Source organism: Tasmannia lanceolata, unplaced genomic scaffold (genome assembly GCF_043159265.1).
Source record: "Tasmannia lanceolata isolate RefF3 unplaced genomic scaffold, GAP_Taslan_0.1 ptg000016l, whole genome shotgun sequence".
In the NCBI taxonomy this organism is placed as follows: domain Eukaryota; kingdom Viridiplantae; phylum Streptophyta; class Magnoliopsida; order Canellales; family Winteraceae; genus Tasmannia; species Tasmannia lanceolata.
Genome location: NW_027518693.1, coordinates 14,205,610 through 14,226,931, shown reverse-complemented (window position 1 = coordinate 14,226,931; position 21,322 = coordinate 14,205,610). Strand labels below are relative to the sequence as shown.

At 38.8% G+C, this 21,322-nt stretch overlaps 2 protein-coding genes across 3 annotated transcripts in view; both read left to right on the top strand.

The window, feature by feature from the left end:
- The first annotated feature begins 244 nt into the window (after positions 1 to 244).
- On the top strand, positions 245 to 13,481 carry LOC143848461 (uncharacterized). The gene is made up of 9 exons (XM_077357414.1): positions 245 to 462; positions 4,977 to 5,177; positions 5,259 to 5,338; positions 10,229 to 10,282; positions 10,949 to 11,212; positions 11,289 to 11,351; positions 11,775 to 11,843; positions 11,931 to 11,976; positions 13,254 to 13,481. Exons 1-9 carry the CDS (start codon positions 429 to 431, stop codon positions 13,313 to 13,315), a joined length of 873 nt encoding a protein of 290 aa, XP_077213529.1. The 5' UTR covers positions 245 to 428; the 3' UTR covers positions 13,316 to 13,481.
- A 4,471-nt stretch (positions 13,482 to 17,952) lies between these two features.
- Positions 17,953 to 21,322, top strand: part of LOC143848998 (influenza virus NS1A-binding protein) — a 44,334-nt gene continuing 40,964 nt past the window's right edge. For both annotated transcript variants that reach the window (XM_077358043.1, XM_077358042.1), the window contains exons 1-2: positions 17,953 to 18,106; positions 18,938 to 19,091. The gene's annotated coding sequence lies outside the window, so the exon portion shown is untranslated. The remainder of the gene's footprint in view (positions 18,107 to 18,937; positions 19,092 to 21,322) is intronic.

Sequence of the window (21,322 nt, the reverse complement as noted above, 5' to 3'; positions counted from 1 at the left end):
CATGTTTTGTGGGTAGTTGGGACTTAGGAGAAGTGATATTTACGCCCCTTTTCATCGCGAGGGACACCCAGCGCCAGTGTACGTGGCAATCAAGGCCACTGGATTCTTCTGACGTCAAGTGCATTAGCCCTCTTTTAGTCATCGATACACTGGCGCCGGGTGTCCTGTGATGAAAAGGCGTGTAAATATCATTTCCATGCGTTTGAGGCTGGCATTCTACAGCTAAAACGTACACCCAGGGGGTGCATTTTAGCAAAACCCCCTCTGTTATATGAGAAAAGGAGGGTGGAGAAACTTATGCCGTGACGGACATTTCGAGAACACAAAAACACTTGAAACCCAACCTCTATAAATACCATCAAACCAAAATACCAAATCCAGCCCCTCATATTCTCAGATCTCTCTCTCTCTCTACAAATTGCTCGTTAATGGAGACTGTGGGGTCCCTTAGCTCGTTTCATTGTAATTTCCTCTCCCTCCCTCTCTCTAATTTCACACCTCTTCATATATATTATTGTATCTCTCTTTTTATGTTATAAAACCCTAGTCTGATTCTTATGTTAGCTAGCACGCATTTTAAGTCCAATAGAGGACCATTTTTGTTTAGGTTTTATGTCTGGATCGAATGAAAGGATTGAAGCTTACGCTGATCTCCAATTTTTTTTTTCCTTATTGTTGTTGATTTATATGTTTTGGTATTTGAGTGTGATTGATCTGCATTTTTTAAGCTTTATATACTCTTTTTCTGTGGATCTGGATGCTCATGATTGACGTACATTTTTAGGTTGGGTCGTTAACGCTTATATTCTTCTACTCATTTTCTATTATTTTTCTTGTGTGATTTTGACCCAATTTCTGAAGAAGAGGAACACACTATAATTTATAAATTTCACCTTACACGCCAATGCATACCCATTTAGGCTTTGTTTGGATGCGGGTAGTTACATTGTAGACTAGTGGTATAAGTTGTCAATAGGGAGATTTACCTCGTAGAATAGTGACAAGTAGTGTTTGGTTGTCAACCTCTTAAAGTAGTGAGAGGGGGTGTCATTACCAATATACAAAGAGGAGAGAGAGAGGGAAGTGAGAGAAAGAGAGAAAGAGGAAAAAAAAATTCTCCAAGCCAAATTCCACTATTTTTTTGAGAAATTTGGCTTGAAATGTATAAGGAGGGGACATGGATGCCACGTCACCCGACATGCAATAATTACCTATGAAATTTGTCTGGTAGTCTCCAGGGATTTCGATGCTACACTGGCATCTAAACAAGAAATTTTGCTAATGTGGCACCCAAATGCAAAGCTAAACCCCTAAACTATCCTTGCTTTTGTGCATCCAAACACACCCTTATATCTTTCTAATAACATGAGAAGTGGGTTGGCTAAAATACTAAATTCAACGGTTGAAAAGAAGTGTCTTATCTTCCATCGGTGGAACAAGTCCTATAGACGAAATTGTTCGAAGAGTGAAAAAAAATGCATGGCTCTAGTTATTAGTAATCCAGAGTAGGGCCTGCCATTCTGAATTATGGGGATTTGGATGACCTTGAATTGTGAAATGACTGGGCTTGCCCTCTAAGAACTCTGTAGAAGTAACTTTATCTCTGCGCCGGATCCTTCTCATTTCACTCCCAACCATTTCTCGGAGTTGTATACCTTTGAATTTGATTACCACATACTTTGGAAAGAAAAGATGAAGGATCATCCTTTCATTCCTTTGTGCTCGCTAGCTCCGACTTTGTATGGAAGCCACTCACAAGGCTGATTGCAATCTATCATTACACAGCAATATTTTTGGAAGACTATTGAGGATGGTAGACCTTGGTTTCAAGGTTGAAGGGTTGGCCTCACTAACTTGTCAATCGCCCATGTTGGCACAAACGGTCGTAGTGTATTGCAAAACGGCGCTCAAGTCATTCATAGTATAATTTATATCTTTGACCAAGTTTTGATTCATTAGACTATTTAATCATCCTAATGTTTTCGTCCTTTTAGTGAAAAATACCCAATCAATTCATTGTTGGACAAATCGCACATTTCTGTAGTCATTACATGATCTAAAGGGAAAATCACTGTCAGCTGAAATGCCCGTGTTGACCTGAGTAGATGAAAATTTTTTAGAGACCAAATTTTGAGATTTATTTTATCGAACTTTTGGGGTTGATCTTAGTATGCCTTTTAGACTGATGGTTGTATTTCTTTTTCGTTTGCTTTGAATCAAATATATGGTTTTTAATGAAAGTTAGACTTCCGCTGATAGGACAACCATGTTTGATCGACTATGGCAGTCGCACTTGAGACTCGTAGAGATTCAAGTTTCGGGGTGTGACGATTACACTATGCCAAAAGATCTCGTATATACCTTAAACAAGAAGGAATCTTGTCTATCTATTCAGAACTTATGAAGTTACTCCCCCTCTGACTATGATTACCCATTAATAGGTTTCTCTCCCTCTGTAAGACTATCTTTTCATAAGGAAATGTTATGCCTATTTTCTTTTTGTTTTTTATTACGATTTTATGATATGGAATTCAAATAGGTAGAGTTTGTAAAGGAGATACGCATAGGGTCCATGGTAGTATTATCCTCACATCTATTGTGATATGGAAGCTACTTCATTTGCAAAGAAGAGGCTACACTAAGCGCAAACATTCAATTCAATATGGCAGCACAAGGCTCATTGACCATAAATGCCAAAATGTTGGGAACTAGCTAAGTGAAAAGTATTACTGATGGGAATTTATTGGCTTGAATATTTATTATGATAATTTAAAATTTTTATGTTTTTATTGGGAACAATTGGGAAAATTTTGTATAAAAATCATTTGGGAAAATAATTAAAAATAAATAAAGTTCTAAAATAAGTAAATAACCATAAAAATTTAAAGTTGCCGTTAAAAAAAATCCATAAAAATTAAAGTACTAGTGGTTTTTGAAATTTATTACTTATATTAAAATATTCAAGTTGTTTTTTGTTTAAATGATACGCCGTTTCATTAGAAAAGATAAAAGAGTGACCGAGATGGTTGATACAGAAAAGGCCAAGCAGGCAAAAACAAAAGAACAAAGAAAGCAAAAATATAAAAAACACCGTCCCTCAAGGAGGAAGGAAATAAAAAATGGTCAAGCTATCCCTCCAACACCTGCCCTAGCCAACCGATCTGTGTCACTATTTGCCAATCGCAACGTGTTGGAATATAACATGGAAATCCGGTATTCGGTAAAAAATCTCATCAAAGATCTATCTGAATCGCCATGGATAAGGATGTCTCCAATCCAACCAACTATTAACATTAAGGGAGTCACCCTTCACTATTGGCCTACATAGATCACCATAACACCATTATCTGTGATCCTTATGCAATGCAAAACCACCCTTGCTTGATCTTCATTGGAGTTGGTAATCCCAATAGGGCCCGGGAAAGCCCACTTGGTTACTCCTCTATCATCCTTAAGAACTTCACCAACCCTTGCTGGTCCTAAATTACCCAAGCTTGAGCCATCGAAGTTAAGCTTTACCATCCCTGGCTTAGGAAGGGCCCATCTGGGGGCGGCGGGCTCTATCTGCCCTCTGCAATTCCAAATATCTTTCCAACCATGCCACATGTCATAATTAGATATAAATCTAAAGTAGGGGAGGATCCTCACCCAAGTGATGGTAAGTGCAACAACCTTTGTATAGATAAAGAGCTCACTTTTTACCAAGCTTCTGAAAACCCTAGCATTCCTCTCCTTCCATTGCACCCATACAGTGGCCAAAAGCACCACTACATAATATCCTCCCTTTCTCCGGCTAGGGGACAGAGAACTAGGATTAGGAGATCAGTAGTATGTAATGAAAAGACCCATGACATCCTGAATCTCCTCGGAATTCAATGCCACACTTCTTTGGCTAATCGGCAATGAATAAAGATATGGTCGACGGACTCCCCAGCCTCCACACAAAGCACACAATGATCAATAATGAGCATTTGGTGCTTTCATGGATGATCTACCATGAGGATCCTGTCTAAGAAAGCACTCCAGCTAAACGCACAGACCCTGGGAGGAGCAAGTATACTTCAGAGTTCAGACCCTGTTCACATGCGAGGCAGGAGGGCTAGGGGCAATGCGGTGATAGATTGACTTGACGTTGAAAGGGGAGCTCCAGATCCAAACCCTTTTGTCCTTGCCAGACTTCTTGAGTTAGTAGGTCTCAAGTATCTCAATCAATCTAGCCACCCTGCCGATCTGTCTATCAATCACGACCAATTTACGATCAATTAATCCACCCCCCGGCCCCCACTTACAATTTTGTCATAAATTGGAAAGCCCACCATCCATGTAGATATTGTCCGGTTCTAGGCCACAGGCCTCCCCGGTTTTGTTTTTCCGTAGAAAACGCGTCTACAGGTCTACACATATAGCCCATGAACTTTCTCTCTCCGCTTCCGATGTGGGACTATTACAATCCACCCCCTTTAAAGGGCCCAGCGTCCCCGCTGGCACATCGTACTAGAGGAGGTACGGCTCTGATACCATATTTGTAACGCCCCGACCATCCATGTAGATATTGTCCGGTTTTACGCTGCAGCCCTCCTCGGTTTTGTTTTTCCGTAGAAAACGCGTCTACGCATGGAATGGGGGTCTACACATATAGCCCATGAACTTTTTCTCTCTCCGCTTCCGATGTGGGACTATTACATAAATTTATCTGACATAGCTTGTGATGCCTTTTCTCTTCTTTTGTTTTCCTCTTTGTACCCTTTTCTGGGCCACCTCATGTTTCTCAATTTTATTTATAAAATTCTGTTTTACCGTTTAGATAAAGTATCAAAATCTTTAATATCCCTTTAGTTCCCTAGGCTATTACAACTTGTATTTCAGCTTTGATAAAAATGCAACTTTATTTCTTTACCTTACAATGCAACTTTATTTCTTATGATAAAAATGTTGTCTCGGCAATTGGCCTTTTACACGCCACTTTTGAATGCCAGGTTCGTTAGGGATAACTCCACGTGTGCAGTCCTTCCATGAGAAGCCTGATCTGATTCCTGTACATAATGCTGCCTCAAACAAGTCTTTACTCACTCGGCCGACTGTAGGTCGGAGGCTTATTACCTCTCCCATGGATCGAAAAGGGTCATTTCTGCCATGTCTTAAGGCCTCAGAAACTGCCTTAGCTGTGCCATCTGATGGTGAATTTCTTTCTACTTTCAATTGTCTTGCAATTAATATCTGGGTTTGCATGCTAAAGCTTTTGTATACCATGGGTGCAGCTATTCCTTCAGAGATCAGTTCACAAGGACCATTAGAGAAGAAAAATCCGCAGAGTACAACTTTTCCTCGTGGTTTTGAGGTCCGATTAACGGGAACAAATTTTCAAAGTTAATTCTTTTTAATTTTAATGCAATATTATGAAATTTTTGGTGCACATGGAAACTGCTTGTTGTGGTTTGTTAGTTGGGTATATTTCATAAAATCTGGCCAATGATTAAGATGACATAGGGTTTTGTATGGAGGAGGTGGCAAACCTCTGTTGTGAAGCCAGTATCATGTTCCTCTCATGGATAATTATGGTAATAATTGTGATGCAAGTCTGCTCTATGTTTCTCAAATGCTTCTTTAATAGGAAAGTCTTCCACATGTTCGACATAGGAATTTTGAGCTAAACTTTTTCAATTTATATCTCTGCATCGTGGTACTTCTTTGCTATCATTTTTGAAAGATCTATGTGTCTAATTGTTGAGGCATTGTTTCACTTTTATCATTTATTTGTCATGGGCTCATGGCTCTTCATCCCCCATCTCAAAATATGCACTAAAGAATATTTCCCCATCTCGTATAGGATTCTAACAGAATGTGATGGGTATTGATTTTATCAGTATAATCCATTTATGCAAGTAAAAAATCTTTGTTACTCTATGTTGTTTCTTACAACATTTCTGTGATGTATTTTTTGTTGTAGATTTTTAAGAGGTCCTGTCAAAGCTGCCAGTTTCATCAAATTTAAAGCTATGTTGCATCGGTATGAGTACGAGTGTCTAAATCTGACACGGATACCGTATGTGGAATTTGGCAAACCGCAATAAAAAGGAGTTGTGGATTTGACAATATAATTTAATTAATTCTAAAAATTTATAATGTTTACATTGTAATATGGTTATAACAGGTGATTATCAGGAATTTTAATTGGTTAAGCAAATGAAATGTTTTATTTATATATAAAGACTTACTACTAGGATGGATAAACTCAAAACCTTCATAAATTTATGTTAGTAGTATTAAAAAAAAAATAGATAAAAGAGCTCTAGACGTGTCAACAAATCCATGAACTGTCAAAATCTGACATTTTTGGGCATGTGTACTCCCATTCAGAAGAATCCATATTACTAGGCATCAACAGTACCTTTCAAGTGGCCAGCTTCCAAAGTTTTCCTAAAGTTTTGATTAATTGATTCCGCAACAAGCGTGAAGAGGAAGGGGGAAATTGGGTCACCTTGTCAAATTCTCTAGTGCGAGCGGAATAACCGGTCTGCCAGTGCCAGCCTTAACGATAATGGAGAACTGGATAGAAAAAATGCAGCAAAGGATCCATTTTCTTTACTTGAGGCCAAAGCCTTTTTTTTTTTGGAGCATTCACATAGCAATAATGATACCATCGAGACTTAGTCTTCCATCCATAAAGCCGTCTGCTTTGATTAGACGGCCAATACGGCCATCACCTTTTCAATCTGTGAGGACAAGACCTTGTATTTGGTCTTATAGACACCGTTGACGAGGCCGATAGGCCTGCATTCTTGTGTATTCTCCACATTTCAAATTTTAAGAATCAAGGCAATTAAAGGATGCATTTAAAGCTTTAGCTGATTGTTGACAAAATTTATATTCTTCCATGATTTGCACTAGTATGCTTAGTACCTTTTCTTTTCCTGCTGGGTTGATCCCTAAATTTTATTTGGTAAAAGCTCCAGTCATTTTAGAAATGGTTCTAGCTTTTAGTTCTTATTCATCGTGGCCATGTGATGCTTCAGTCATACTATGCCCCACTTTGTCACTTGGTTAGAATGTTCTTGTTGAACATGCAGGAAAATAGTATCTGCATTCCCTTGTTTTGATAAAGACACCCCTAACTGTATTAACTGTTAGAAATGAGATTAGGGTTAGAGAAGAGAGGAAGAAGAAGAGGAGTGAAGGATGGAGAGACTCCACTAGGGAGCTCCTCATGAATATGATGTATATATAGGCCCAAACTAGGGCAACAACATACAATGACTACAATACCCCTAACTAATACAAGTAATGTCTAAACTAACCTAATACATTATTCAACACTCTCCCTCAAGCTAGAGTGTATATACTATGAAGCTCCAGCTTGCTACAAAGAACTACGTCAACAACTAAAAAAGTATAAGAAGTTCATGCACATCCAGCCTGGTATAACACTTATCCTCAAGCTGGTGTGGTACATACATAATGAAAAACATAAACAAAAAAACAAAGGCCACTATGAACAGCATCGAGATCAATGTCCATCAAAAGAGTAGCTCCCCTGAAGTAGCACAACAACGAGAGCGATCAAATAGGGCCTCTCCCTGAATGAAAGCACGACGAACATATCTGCATATCGAGGGCAATGGAGGCGCCATGGCAAGAACAACTACAATTCAGCAAGCAAAAGAGGCACACCAAAGGTGCGCACAGCGAACATTGGCGAAGCAGCACAGCGCCAAGTGAAGAGGATAGCAACTGATGGGGAAACCATCGAAGACAAGGTCGACGGAGAAACTGTTCCATGGAGAGAAGGGATAGAGAGAAAGAGGATAACCAACCAACGATGGGGAAACCATCATCTGGAGACTAGGTCGACGGCATGAACATCGTCACCTGAAAAGATAAGAAGATAGGAAGAGGATAACCAACCAGCGATGGGGAAACCATCGTCTGGTGACAACGTCGACGGCATGAACGTCGTCGCCTGAAGATAAGAAGAGGAAGATAACCAACCAACGATGGGGCCATCATCGCCTGGAGACAAGGTCGACGGCATGAACATCGTCGCCTGAAAAGAGCATACCAACGATGGGGAAACCATCGCCCGGAAATGAGAGGTCGACGGGAAAAGACAGTCGCCTGTAAGAGAGCCGACCAACGATGGATATGGAAGCCATCGCCCGGAAAAGGAGGAAGAAGATAACATGAAGGGATAAGGCAAAAAGCCGACCAAGCCGACCAACACGAAGAGACATGAAAAACAAGACAACACTCCCTCAAGAAGACATAGACAACACTAACAACACTCCCTCTCAAGAAAAGACAACAAAGTGGACAACACTCCTAAGAAAAGACACAAAGAACTAAATGAAAACACTCCCCCTCAAGTTGAAGGTCAAATACCTTCAACTTGCAATGAAAAGAAGACAAATAAGGCACTACACCGCTTTCGGACATTTGATCAAACACTTGGTGTGCGTCGTAGAGAAGAAGACAAAGGAAAGATGACAAACAAGGCACCACACCTCTCTTAGACATTTTATCAAATACTTGGTGCGCGCCTTGAAGAACTACATAAAAGACATAGAAGGTAATAGAAAGAAAGAGATGATAAGAAGACGACAACAAGAGAACAACAAGAAACAATACAAGACAACACTCCCCCTCAAGTTGAGGCCAAAAGCCTTCAACTTGAAACAAAAAGAACACTTTCAAGGCACAAAATTCCTTTGAGACATTTCATCAAACACTTGGGGTGCACCTTCAAGATGAGATGAGAAAGACAAAGGCCATAGGCCAAAAAAGCTATAGAGAAGAGAAAATAAAGAGGAGAACCCAAAATGACAAACATGATTTTTGTTTTGTTTTGAGATATACGATAGAGGGAAAATGGGTTAAAAACGAAATGGGTTTGACGAAATGAAAGAGAAAGAGTGAGATTTCTAGGGTATAGAAATGGTTTTTTTTTATTTTTTTTATTTGGGTATTGTAGCAGGTTACTGCAGCGATTTACTGTAGCGGGTGACTATAGCAGTTACTGTAGCAGGAATGGAGGGGTTAGGGGAAAGGGAAGAGGGGCAGTGGGAGGAGGAGGGAAGGACACGAGCGAGGAGAAGAATTGAGGGAGAAACTATAGAGAGATAAAGAGAGGAAAATGAGATACGAGAGAGATACGAGAGAAAGGGATGATGGCATGGAGGGAGATACTCTTCTTCTTTCCATCTTGAAGGATCAGCCCATTGGCTTTGATACCATGTTAGAAATGAGATTAGGGGTAGAGAAGAGAGGAAGAAGAAGAGGAGTGAAGGATGGAGAGACTCCACTAGGGAGCTCCTCATGAATATGATGTATATATAGGCCCAAACTAGGGCAACAACATACAATGACTACAATACCCCTAACTAATACAAGTAATGTCTAAACTAACCTAATACATTATTCAACATTAACCACTTTTTTTGTTGGTTGTTGGGAGCATCTTGGGAATTGTAACAGTCTTTGAAAGATAAATAAGAAAAGTACAAAGTAAAGAGCGGTGTGCCATTATCGAAACGAGGGGGTGAAGGTATCAATTCTTCCCCAAGTGATGATTAGGTACACACGGCATAAGGTTCAACTGTACAAGGTTTGATACATACCTCGAGTACAATTGAGGCATCACATTATGGGTCTTACACTTCAAGTATGAACCTTGGAGGCCCATTTTATAGTTTTACGGACCTACCCCATTCTTGAGATATGTCTCAAATAACTTATATAATTTATCTTTGAGAAGATGGACTACTGCCTTCTATTTTGGGGCACTGGTTTTCTTGCTAGCATTCAAGTCCTTGGATTTTTTTAACTTTCACATATTTGTAAAATTATTCCCGGTTAGTCTTTTTCTAACCTACTATGCTTGCCATAATAGTACACGTTGAGGAATCTGTCTTGAAAACATCGTGAAACTATATCTAGGAGATAGAACACCGGCTGGTATTGTTATAATATGATTTGTTGCTGTAGCTCTAATCATAAACTGTTCTTCTTTTAAGACACCCTTGAAAATTCTGAGACAGATAACTGATTTCTATTTTGATATTATGATTTATAATCATGAGACTTCTTGACTATTTATGTTTTTTTTAACTCCTCTGAAACTTCCACATATGCTATTTTAGTGACGCCCAAATCTATTTTGTTTGCTAGCTACCAATAAAAATATGGTTGATGCTTTATTCTGTTCTTATTTTATGATGTCCTGTTCCTATTTCAGTCATTGGTCCTGGAAGTGTGTGACGAGACAGATGTTGCGGAACTAAAAGTAAAGGTGTGGTTGTATTCTTCTTGTTTTGCCATTGTTTTATGTTTACAGTGCAGAATGCATTCTCATCATTCGACAATGCATGTCACCAGTGGCAACAAATGTCTTCTATTGGATGGTAGTTGTTGATACCAAATTAAAATGATGAGTGTTTGGACTTTGGACACCTTTTGTTTGGTTAGCAGCTGTGAATCTAGGATTCTTCTAGGACATTCTGTGGGATTAATTCATTCTTTTGCATCACATTATTATTGATTTTATTTTTTCTGGAATTGTGCCTTATCAGCATTTAAGATCTTGAGAACTTGTGAGCCGTTTCTACTAAGATCACATTGGCATGCAGGGAAGATTGATAGGGTGTATTCCAAAGTATTTTCAATGGTTTCTTTTTGTTGGTGGATATTTTAGATGAGGGGAGACATGTCGTCATATTATCATTGACTGAGGAGTGTGAGATTATCATCGACAACGTTCTTCATTCTATCAATAGGGGCGCCCTTGAAGCTGATTTTTCCAAGGGCGCCCTTCATTCTATCATTCCTAATTATATGATGTAAACTCTTGCTTATTTTGACAATCATTTTCAACTCGCATGTTTCAGGCCCATAAGAAGATTGAACCTGATAGATTTCCAATATAAATGCACACTGATGATGTGGTTAATTTCAATAGGTTGGAGACTTTGAAATGCATCTGAAACGGAACATTGGAAGTTCTAAAGCTCCGACTCCCTCTGTTGTATCACCTTCAATGCCACCACCTGTTCCAAGTAAACCCATGGTTGAATCTGTCTCTGCAGCACCCCCAGCTTTGCCACAGAAGTCCGCCCCAGTTACTACCAATCCATTTGCAAATGTCTCTCTGGCAATTTCATCAAAACTTGCAGCTTTAGAGGGTTCTGGATCAAACGCATATGTTCTTGTATCATCTCCTACGGTATGAGTTGTTGGTCACATCATCTTTTGGGTTCTTGGTAGTAATCTCAAAAATTTTGTTGTTTTTGTTTTGCTAGGTTGGTTCATTTAGAAGTGGAAGAACGGTGAAAGGGAAGAAGCAACCGCCTATTTGTAAAGAGGTAATGTTATAATTAGGCTACTGATGTTGGCACTACAATTCTTTGATAATTGCACTACCTCACTGTGTCTTTTATTATTTAAACAGCCTTCAAAGGTTATTACAGTTCCCAAAAAGCTCTCAAAGGCAATTATAAAAGAAAAGACAAGCTGATGTGCAATCATTAAAACATTGTATTGCAAATATCAGTAGCCTATAAGTACCTTTCACTGCTTTTCTTTTCTTCCAGTATTTTTAGTATTTAATAGACATTCAAATTTGTTGATTCCTTGACATACTGAGTGAGTTTTCAGCTGTTATTCTTTTTATCAGAGCCAAAGGCAATTGGCAAAGAAATTTCCCATAATGATGATTGTTTTTGCTTATGTGGAAATTAATATTTCTTTGTTCTGGTAGTCTTAAAATTATACCTTCAAATCAACAGGGGGACATAATCAAAGAAGGACAGGTTATTGGCTACTTAGATCAATTTGGCAGTGAACTTCCGGTGAAAGTGAGTCTTCACTCTTTCACATCTCCCAATTGCTGTAGTTCATAATCGCATAATTCTTATACTTGTTTCTTGTCTTCTTCTGAGCAGTCCGATGTGGCTGGAGAAGTCCTAAAGCTTCTATTCAAGGATGGAGGTAATTTTCTAATGTCACCTAAACGGAACTGAAATTTAAATACGGAGTCTGCGAAACCTAGGCGTGAAGTTTGGGTGATGATAAATGTGCTCCTTTCTAACTCCCCCTCATAGTGCTTTTATGTTTGGAACCATTTTCTCCCAAACCCATTCAACCCCCTAATCAAAATGTTCACTTTCTGTCCAAATCCCCGCCCCACGGTCCTGGAACCATTTTGTCTTTAGTCATAAAACTATTAAGAGGGGTGTTCGTAGCAAATAAAGGTTGGATTTATCATCTCCTGAAACTAACCTTCAAATCAGATGGGGCTTGGGATTTAGTTAGTTTATTATTTGACCAAAGCTCGGTCCAGTCCTGGCCCATTAACACCTTTGGCCAATATGCCTGATTCTTGGACTGGTATTTCAAGCTATATCTGTTTCTATGTTCCCACGAAATATCTATATCTGTATCTTCATTTGACCACCATAAACAAGCAATGGTAGAAAGAAAAATATGGCCACCTTTAATATGATAATAATAGGGAAATGCTAAAGCGGTTACACGTGGTGGTTTCACATATGGAACCACATCATTCAACATAGATGAGTTGTTCAGTATTCATGCCCCTATGACTCTGTTGCTTCCATATGTGAAAGCAAGTGAGCTAAACGCACTTCTGTGAAGTCCTAGCATTTCTCATGATAATACTATTATTGTGACTGAAACGTTTGTCTCATGATAATACTTTTATTGTGACTGAAACGTTTGGCTGATACACGAAATTTGGTAATTTGGTAACACTTTTAAAATAAATAAATAATGCCATTAAATCGAAATTTCGGACCGAAATCCGGAATTTTGGAAAATTTTGGTTTCGGTCCCTACCGAAATCCGAAATTTTGGTCTGAAATTTTGGATTTCGGTCGAAATTTAAAACCATGGTTCTAACTGATGATACATATTTAGCTCAATAGGAAGATGTGCCTAGTATTTCGCCTGATAATACTATTATCCCAACCGAAAATTTTGGTACTACAGCCAATACCTATATTTTAAACACAGTTCCATATTTAGCTCAATTAGACAGGACTTTATGCTTCAATATCAATATCAAATTCTTACTCAAGAAAAAGCTCTTTTTATATTTCAAAGCAAATAGAAATAAAAATAAAAATAAATAAATAAGGAGGAAAAACATTGAGCATGGAACTTATACCAAATTTTGCAATCCACCTGCAACAAAATAAGGAATATTCACTGATTATTTTCTTTTATTTGCTTTATCTGATTTGCAGAAGCAGTTGGCTATGGAGACCCACTTGTTGCAGTCTTGCCTTCATTTCATGGGATTGAGTGAGCTTCATTTTTCAAGCAGCAGTTACTAGAATTGTTTCTCATGTTGGTTTCGATGTCCAAACCAGTTCTCAATCCATGTAATTTTTCTGTTTAGTCAGTCATCAGATAGGTAATCTGTGATATTTATTTTCCAGAGATTTTTTTAATGTTTATTTCATTGCTGCGGATAGGGCTGGACCCATTTCACTCTTTTAAGAAAGTAGATAGATGACTACTGAGAGAATTGAGCTTTCAGGTCAAGGTTTTCACTTCACCTGTAGTCTGAATGAGTAAACAGAAAACAGTTATTTATTTATTTTTATTTTAGAAGAAAAAAGCTAATTCCAATCTGCTAAAAACTCATTAAGTGATGTTATCTAATATGAGTAAGATGAAAACCAAACAATTGAATAGCTTACTATAGGTGGTGTTATTGTATTTTTCTTGGGGTTGACCATCTGGGTCTCCCTGCCATTTGAATGAAAAGTTTCCTACCATTCAAAAAAAAAAAAAAAGCAGCTTACAATGAGGGGGAATGAGTGGTTTTAAACAGTGGTCAATGAGACTTGAGCAGGAGCAAATAATTCAAAGGTGAGGTAATTTTAGTTTCACATAGGGCATGTTTGGCAGCCATGAAAAAACATTCCATGCAATATAGGGGGGGGCCAACTGTGAGAGATGGGCAGAGAGGGAGAGGCTTGAGAGGGTGGGAGTGAGGATAGTATAAAAAGCCCTGGAAAAAAAGAAAAAGAAGAACAATTTAAAGTGAGTTATCTTTTTCACTGTTTTTATGGATTTCTCATACTCTCTCCACCCCTTCCCTTTCAAGTCTCTCGCCTCCCTGAACTCCTATCTCACGATTGGACCAGTGATTATTCCATGGAATGATTTTTCATGGTTGCCAACACATGCCCTCGTATGATTTTTAAATAGCGGATCAAGAAAAAAAGTGAATTTAAGGCCATGTTTGGCAGACATGTAAGTTTTTTCCATGGAATATTGGTTTATCAGGTGAATGGCAAGGTGGGAGAGGGAGAGAATTGAGAAGGGACTGAAAAACAGGGAAAAGAAAAACCATACTCAAGATAGGGTTTTTGTTTTCCTTATTTTTCTCCCACTTTCCATCTCCTCATTCACGCTCCCTCAATTCTCCCCCTCCCACTCTCTCTACGCCTCTGTCAATACTTGGGAAGCTAATTTTCATGGGAAAATAAATACTTGGTTGCCAAGCTTGTGGTTGCCAACCAAGCAAGGTTTCCTTGGCTGCAAATATCACTTTAATAAACTTGAAGTACGAAATGTGAATAAAAACTAAAAACAGATGTCTTATCAGAAAAATCTTTATAAACTCTCCAGTCCACTATTCCAACTTTTTCATATGGGACAAATCTTTCCACTAACTTTCTACAACAATTGTAAAGGAATATTGCTTGGGCCCAAAGCCATTTAACATTGCAAACACTTTATGTCGGTGGGGATCCTTTCTCTTATAGCCTTAAATATCACAAATTGATTTTGCAATGCCGTAAGAACAAAGTGACATACCCTTTTAAGAAGCTGTAACTGTTGGAGAATTTCCAAACTCATTATCTTGTGAGTTTCCTTGTTAGGAAAGATAGAGAAATGAATATTGCTTGGGGATTAATGCCAACTATCTCAATCAATAGGCAGTTTGATTGTTGTTCTTCTGGCGATCCTAAGCCGTTCGATCTTGAGTCTTCATTACTACCTCTGCTTCATTACTACGATCTTGGGTCTCATGAGCACATAGAGACTATCACTTGTGGAAGAAGTACAAGGTAAGAAGAAAACAAAGATGAATCTCTAGCATGGAGCTCTCACCATCCATCTTTAAGCAATAAAGTGGGGCCACTAAGGTGGGAGTGAGACCAAGGTTCTGAGTAGGGTTTTTTTTTTTTTTTATCTTCAGCACTCAACTCAACTAAGCCTTTGTGCCAAACTAGTTGGGGTCGGCAAAAAGGGCGGCTGCAGGGTCTGGGGAGGGCTAGATGTACTCTGTCTTACCTTCAACACTTAATAAAAATTATAGCTCCTCCAATGATGATCCATATGCTTCCCCGTTTCTAAGCACCATTTAAGCATACTAAACAGCATTAGAGCCCACAAGGCGGACTGCGGGGTGCAGCCCGTGCTACTTTCTCAATCGTAAACACTATTGGAACCATGATCTCTGGTTCACTAACGAAAAATCTGTGTTGATAATAGAAAACCTTACATGAATATACACTAAAATGCGTTCCGTTGGTTCTACTCATGTGGTTTGGCATGGTTTGATAAAATTCATCCTGTGAAACTCAAAGTGGACATGCCATCTCAAATGTCCTACATTTCATCTCTATGGGAAGTAGTCCCTTGTCAAGTTTTGGCTTCCCTGAACCAACTTATGTGACCAAAAAGAAAAGAGTGGTGATGATAAATCCATTAATTCTGAATCATTAACATTACTCTGTTAATGGTTTCTTAACTTTCTTTATAACCTATTTTGTAAGTGAACGACTGTCGAGATGGCCTCATCTTAACCAAAATCAAAGCCGTCCCAAGCTTGTATGTCGTTTCGAGAAAGAGTGCATTCCTTCACTTTCAAAAAGGTGACAAGGGATTTGACTCGCTCGGCTAGATTGCTTTTGGCAGATGCCGGACGTCTTTTTCATGATGCCTAATAATCAAAGGTTTGGAATCATCATACGAAAATGGGGCCAAGGGGCAATAGGTTAGGCTTTTGATGACCAACAATATTCATGGCCCCTATCACCGTACACGTGCCCTGGGTTCATGCCATATGATGATGGTTTTCCTTAACAAAAGTTTTCTTCTTCTAATCAATAGACCACTTAATGGATGATCAGGATCATTGGATGAGTTCAGTCTCTAGTACGCGATATCCCCATTAGGCGTACACATGAAGAATGGTTTTGTAGGCCACCTAGTACATCAGGATCATCGAACGAGTTCAATCTCTAATGCTCTGTATGGTTGCCGGGTTTTTTTTGTTCCTGGGAGTTATGTGGGAGAAAAAAATACCCTGGGAGATAGGTGGGAAAAAAAAAGTCCTAGAAGTATCCTGGTAAAATAAAAATCCCATGTTTGGTTATGTAGGAGAAAAAAATACCCTAGGAGATATGGTGGGAAAAAAAAAAAACCTTTGTTTGGTTGCTTGAACTGTTGGGTAGAAAAAAATTCTTCTCAAACTTATTTTTGGTTCCTGAGTTTATTTTTGATCCTGGGGTTATCTTGGGATGGGATGAAAAGGCAATCATTACAAAAGCGGGGTTAAAAAATTCACCCCACAAATCTAGTGCTAAAAGGCAACCAAACATGGGATGGGACCAAAATTTAACTTACTCTCCCACAAAACTCCCAGGAACAAAAAAAACCCGGCAACCAAACAGAGCATAATGGGTGCCATCCCGATTATGCGTGAACAAGAAGAATTGTCTTGTTCCGGGAAGGTTCGGATCACTTACATGCCTCCAGCTTCACAATAATGACTGAAACTAGCATCATAAACTCCCTTATTAGTATCAGATTTGCTAGGGACTTTCGGATAAAGGCATTTCGCAGCTGACTGTTGCATGAGAGAGCAGCCACCTCAGACTAATTAAATGAATAAGACAAAATCTGCTGAAATGTGAGCCTATGTGGCTGCTCTCTCATGCATCACCCACACCAAATGGATTTTTGTGGAAGTCCCCAGCAAATCCCACTTTTGTAGAATGAACCCCTTCACGTGAATACGCGTGACTTTTAATAACAGCCCCACTCCATTCTTCATTTAGCCCCTACTTTGTATAAACATGGTCTCTGACCTGTTTCTATTTAGAGCAAACGGTGGGGGCTATTAACAAAACTAGGGGGGGTGGGCAGTGTTAAGGTCTCAACAATTTCCTACGGAAAATAGCTCCAATAACGTCCATCATGCAGAAATACTGGACTCTTTCCCCTGTGGAAAATATACGGGCTCCCTTCAAGAATACCAAATATTCTCACGATATCTTTACCCCAAATAACAAATTCTTAACCCAAAGGGCATGTTTGGATTGCCGGAATCGGGAATTAGAATCGGTATCCAATACCGTTTCCATCGATTCCAACGTTTGGCTGGGACATATCACCGGTTTCAGAAATTTTGGGCGGAATTTTCGGGGGAATTTTCGCTGGAATTTGATACCCACCAAGAGAGGTGGTATTCTGATTCCGACTGTGTGTTTTGGTAGTGCTTGGATTCGGGTATGGGCCCACATTGTTCGGATGATCCAAAGCGGTCATTTGATGGGCCCTGACACAGGGTTTGCCCAAAAAATCAGCTCCGTCGGATCATCCTAACCCTTCAATATGTGGACGAACCGTCAACTGAGGGGGCCTACTTTATACAAATTGAAACCACAGGGGTCTACTTGTTACTTTTTAACCACGGGTCTTAGTGTATTTTTCCCTACTTTAAAATAACAAAACTACCCCCTCTATGCCATGTGGCGTGAGACGATTTGTTCGTTTCCACTCTTAGTTCCACACTCAGTTTCCCTACTACCACTCTAACCCAAATCACTCAAAAGCCAAAAACAGAATGAATGAAACCTTACCAAATTAATTAGTTTTAAAACCGCATATAATGATTGTTATTAGTGAAATCCCGCTCCCATGCATTGTTTAAACTTATAAAAGGCCAAATGATTAATGCATTCCAAAGTGCCTAAAGCCCCATTGCTATTTCCCCCCCCCCTCTGCGCGATTGAGTTTTTGCCCAAAAAAAATAAAAATCCCCACATTCGTTCTCTTTGCTCCTCATTTCAAGGTTTGATTCTTCAACCTTTTCAATGGAAGGGAATTTTCTTTCATTTGTTTCTCTAATCATTTTCTTCGTTTTTTTTTTTTTTTTTTTTCAGTTTTCTTTGCATTTGAGGTTTTAGGTTTTATCATCGATATTTGTCTTTGATTTGAGTATGCTTCTTTCTATGTTGTAGAAGTTGTTTTTTTTTTTTTCAGAGGGTTTATGCATTTATTTGGATGATTTTTCTTTTTCATTTTGTGGGTATTGCTTTTTCTCAAAGGGTTTATGCATTTATATCTAAAACCCTAGGTTTATGACCTAGAAAAACCGATTAAAGGCGGATACAAATTTTCTACGCTTGTGTTCTAAAGGCCTAGGGAGTGTTTTCTTCTATTATTTCAGTCTCTTAAATTTCTTTTTTGTTTTGTTTTCAGTTATTGTTTTTTTTTGTATTGCTAAACATTGTGGTTTTAGGGGGATTTAGGGTTTATGCATTTCTATCTAAAACCCTAGATTTATGACGTCGAGTCCCATTAAAGGCTGATAAAAATTTTCCATGCTTGTGTTCTAAAGGCCTAGGGAGTGTTGTTCTCTTCCATGATTTCAGTTTTTTTTTTTTTTTTTTTGTTTTCAGTTTTTTTGTTTTTGTATTGCTAAACATTGTGGTTTTTGGAGGGTTTAGTCTTAATGGATTTGGGCAGCCTTTGAGGGATTCATAGATAGAATCACGTGTTCATCGTGCGTGCTTCTTCATCCTCTTTTCCTTTTTCATGTTGTGTTCTCTTCGATTATTTCAATTTCTTTTTTGTTTTCAGTTTATTGTTTTTGTATTGATAATAAACATTGTACTTTTAGGGGTTTTTAATCGGAGTGGATTTGGGCAGCCTTTGAAGGATTCATAGAATCACAAACAAAATCTCTCCCAAAGAGAAAGGTTCCATCGGCTCTCCCTTGGCAATCTTCTCAGGCTCGATCATCTGCAATCTTCTCAGGCTCGATCATCTGCAAGGTGTGTGTGTCCATTATTACAGTTTGATCACTAGAGAATGCTTCTGCGTTTTTTATGCTTTTCAAGCTTGGTCTGCGGCAAGTTTAGGGCTTGAAAAAGCCACAAATATGGTAAAAAGAGAATTTGGATACCCCAGACTTTTTCTTCTTCTCATGAAGCCCGTCCTCTTGCATGGGGATTGCTTTGGAGTGACCTGTTGGAAGATGGCCACACATCAACTTCCTTTTGAGATGATTTTAGAGATGCTGAGAGCGAATAGGCTAACCAAGGTAAAGCTGTTTGATGCAGCTGAAGAGAGTGTGAGAGCTTTGGCTGGGAACATGGTGAAAATTGGGATGATACAGAGCATATGGTTTTTATGGCTTTTTTCTTCTTTTATACGAAACCAAAAAAAAAAAAAGAGGCTTGTTAGGTCTTTTTTTAGCTTAGAAAATGTTTCCAAGTTCTTTCCCTTGATCTCCTCCATCCATCCTTGTTTATCAAGGATTATCTTTGACTTTACCATCAGCTAGGCATCGCCTTGTTTAGCCGATCCACTTGCCATCAAGAGTGTGGACTGCAACACATCTAAAGAAGAAGCAGAATTTCTTTTTAATGAATTCTATCATAAACTGGTGGTATGTGAATTTTTATACTACCTCTTTAAGAGATTTGAAAACTCCATTCAATTCCTTCTAATGCTCACAAGTCCTTAAAAAGGAGAGATCATGAACTAATTGAACAATTAAAGGTTTATGTTGGGAAATCAATTTGGCAGCTTCTTCTCTATCATTAGGTGCATTTGTATGCCTTTTTTCCACTTAGGTGTAGATCCTCTTGGAGCTTATAATATAGTGCACATCTGAACCGTTTTTTCCAAGATGCATCAAGACCTAGTACAACCTGTTCAAATATAATTAGTCTCAGATCTCTCGGTTGGATATGCTATACAAAATTTCCTCTTAGAGTTTATCTGTAGCTTTGACAATCAGTGATGGATGAGATCTTCAATAATGGGACTGAACATGTTTGTCATCAGTTTGTTCTTGAGCATAGATCGGGGTTATTTTATAAAGAATGCTAATTTTATATTTTCCAACCTTGAATCATACTCTAGTGAGAAGCACATGGCTGCCATTACATAAGGTTTTCTTTAGATCATACAAAATGACAGTTCTTAAGTCCTATTAAATGGTAGTTGATGGTTGCTATATAGGTTTGTGATTAGCCTGGTGAATGGTCCAATATGGTTAACTGGATTCTGCTAGATGAGAAGCATTTTTTTTGTTGATGCTATGAAGCTAGCCATTGGCAATTTGTTGTCATGAGTGACCTGACCCTGTAGATTACAACTGAATTCTCCACTATGATGTAGCCGACACTTTGAATTTATTGCTGACATACGTGTCGTATTGTGTCCGACACGACATTCTTGTCTGGCACTCCTTTAGACACTTTTAAATGTAATGCTGAAAGTGTAAGTAACTTTATATGTTTGTATGTGTACGAGTGTGCCGCTATTTCTAGATTTTTATGGGTTGCCATGTCATATACCTCATATCCGTATCGAACTCGGCACACAAATCCGTGTCCATAAATCATGATTATATTTACCTTCTCTTTTAGCTCCCTGTTTCTAAATTTTGGTAGTTTGCCGTGTCCTTGTTGACGTGCGATACTCGTGTCCGTGTCCACAAATCATAGATTCTCTGTGAAAGCCTCTAATTTAGACATCAATTTGAGAAGAATCAGCCAACCATTTATTAGATCTTGCATCCGACGCTTCCCTGTCCATTTTCCCTGCATCATCAACTCCATAACACCAACTACAGCCCAAAAAAAACAGAGTATGCAAAACATTCCTTGCAGAATAGGTGAAGAAAGCTTCTCTTTTCAGGCGAAGGATATTGGTTTTGCTTCATATTGTGCTTCGATTTTCGTCCAAGGAGGCAGGTGAAGAAAGCTTCAACAGCAAGCTTCTCTTTTCTCCATTATCTCTACCTTGTGCTCATTGAAGGTTTACAAAGGATCTGTCGATTTGTCCAAGACCCAAACACAAGATCTGAGCCATTTTAGTGAAGACTACATCAAAGAAGCATGATCGAGTGGTCAATCTGTGCCGAATCAAGAAAATTCCTGGAAATACAGATGTTCATGAGTTGCTGTTGAAAATTTTCCTGTTAAACCTCAGTTTCTGTAGGTGCTCCTACCAGCTAGGTCAAAGCTTCTAAGTTTCATTGGAAATATGATCC

What these genes read in the sequence shown, in the direction of transcription:
- LOC143848461 (XM_077357414.1), top strand. Translation starts at nt 429, where the DNA reads ATGGAGACTGTGGGGTCCCTTAGCTCGTTTCATT. An exon ending in CTTAGCTGTGCCATCTGATG is followed by an intron (nt 5,178 to 5,258) that starts GTGAATTTCTTT and finishes CCATGGGTGCAG; the next exon opens with CTATTCCTTCAGAGATCAGT. An exon ending in TTGCGGAACTAAAAGTAAAG is followed by an intron (nt 10,283 to 10,948) that starts GTGTGGTTGTAT and finishes TAATTTCAATAG; the next exon opens with GTTGGAGACTTTGAAATGCA.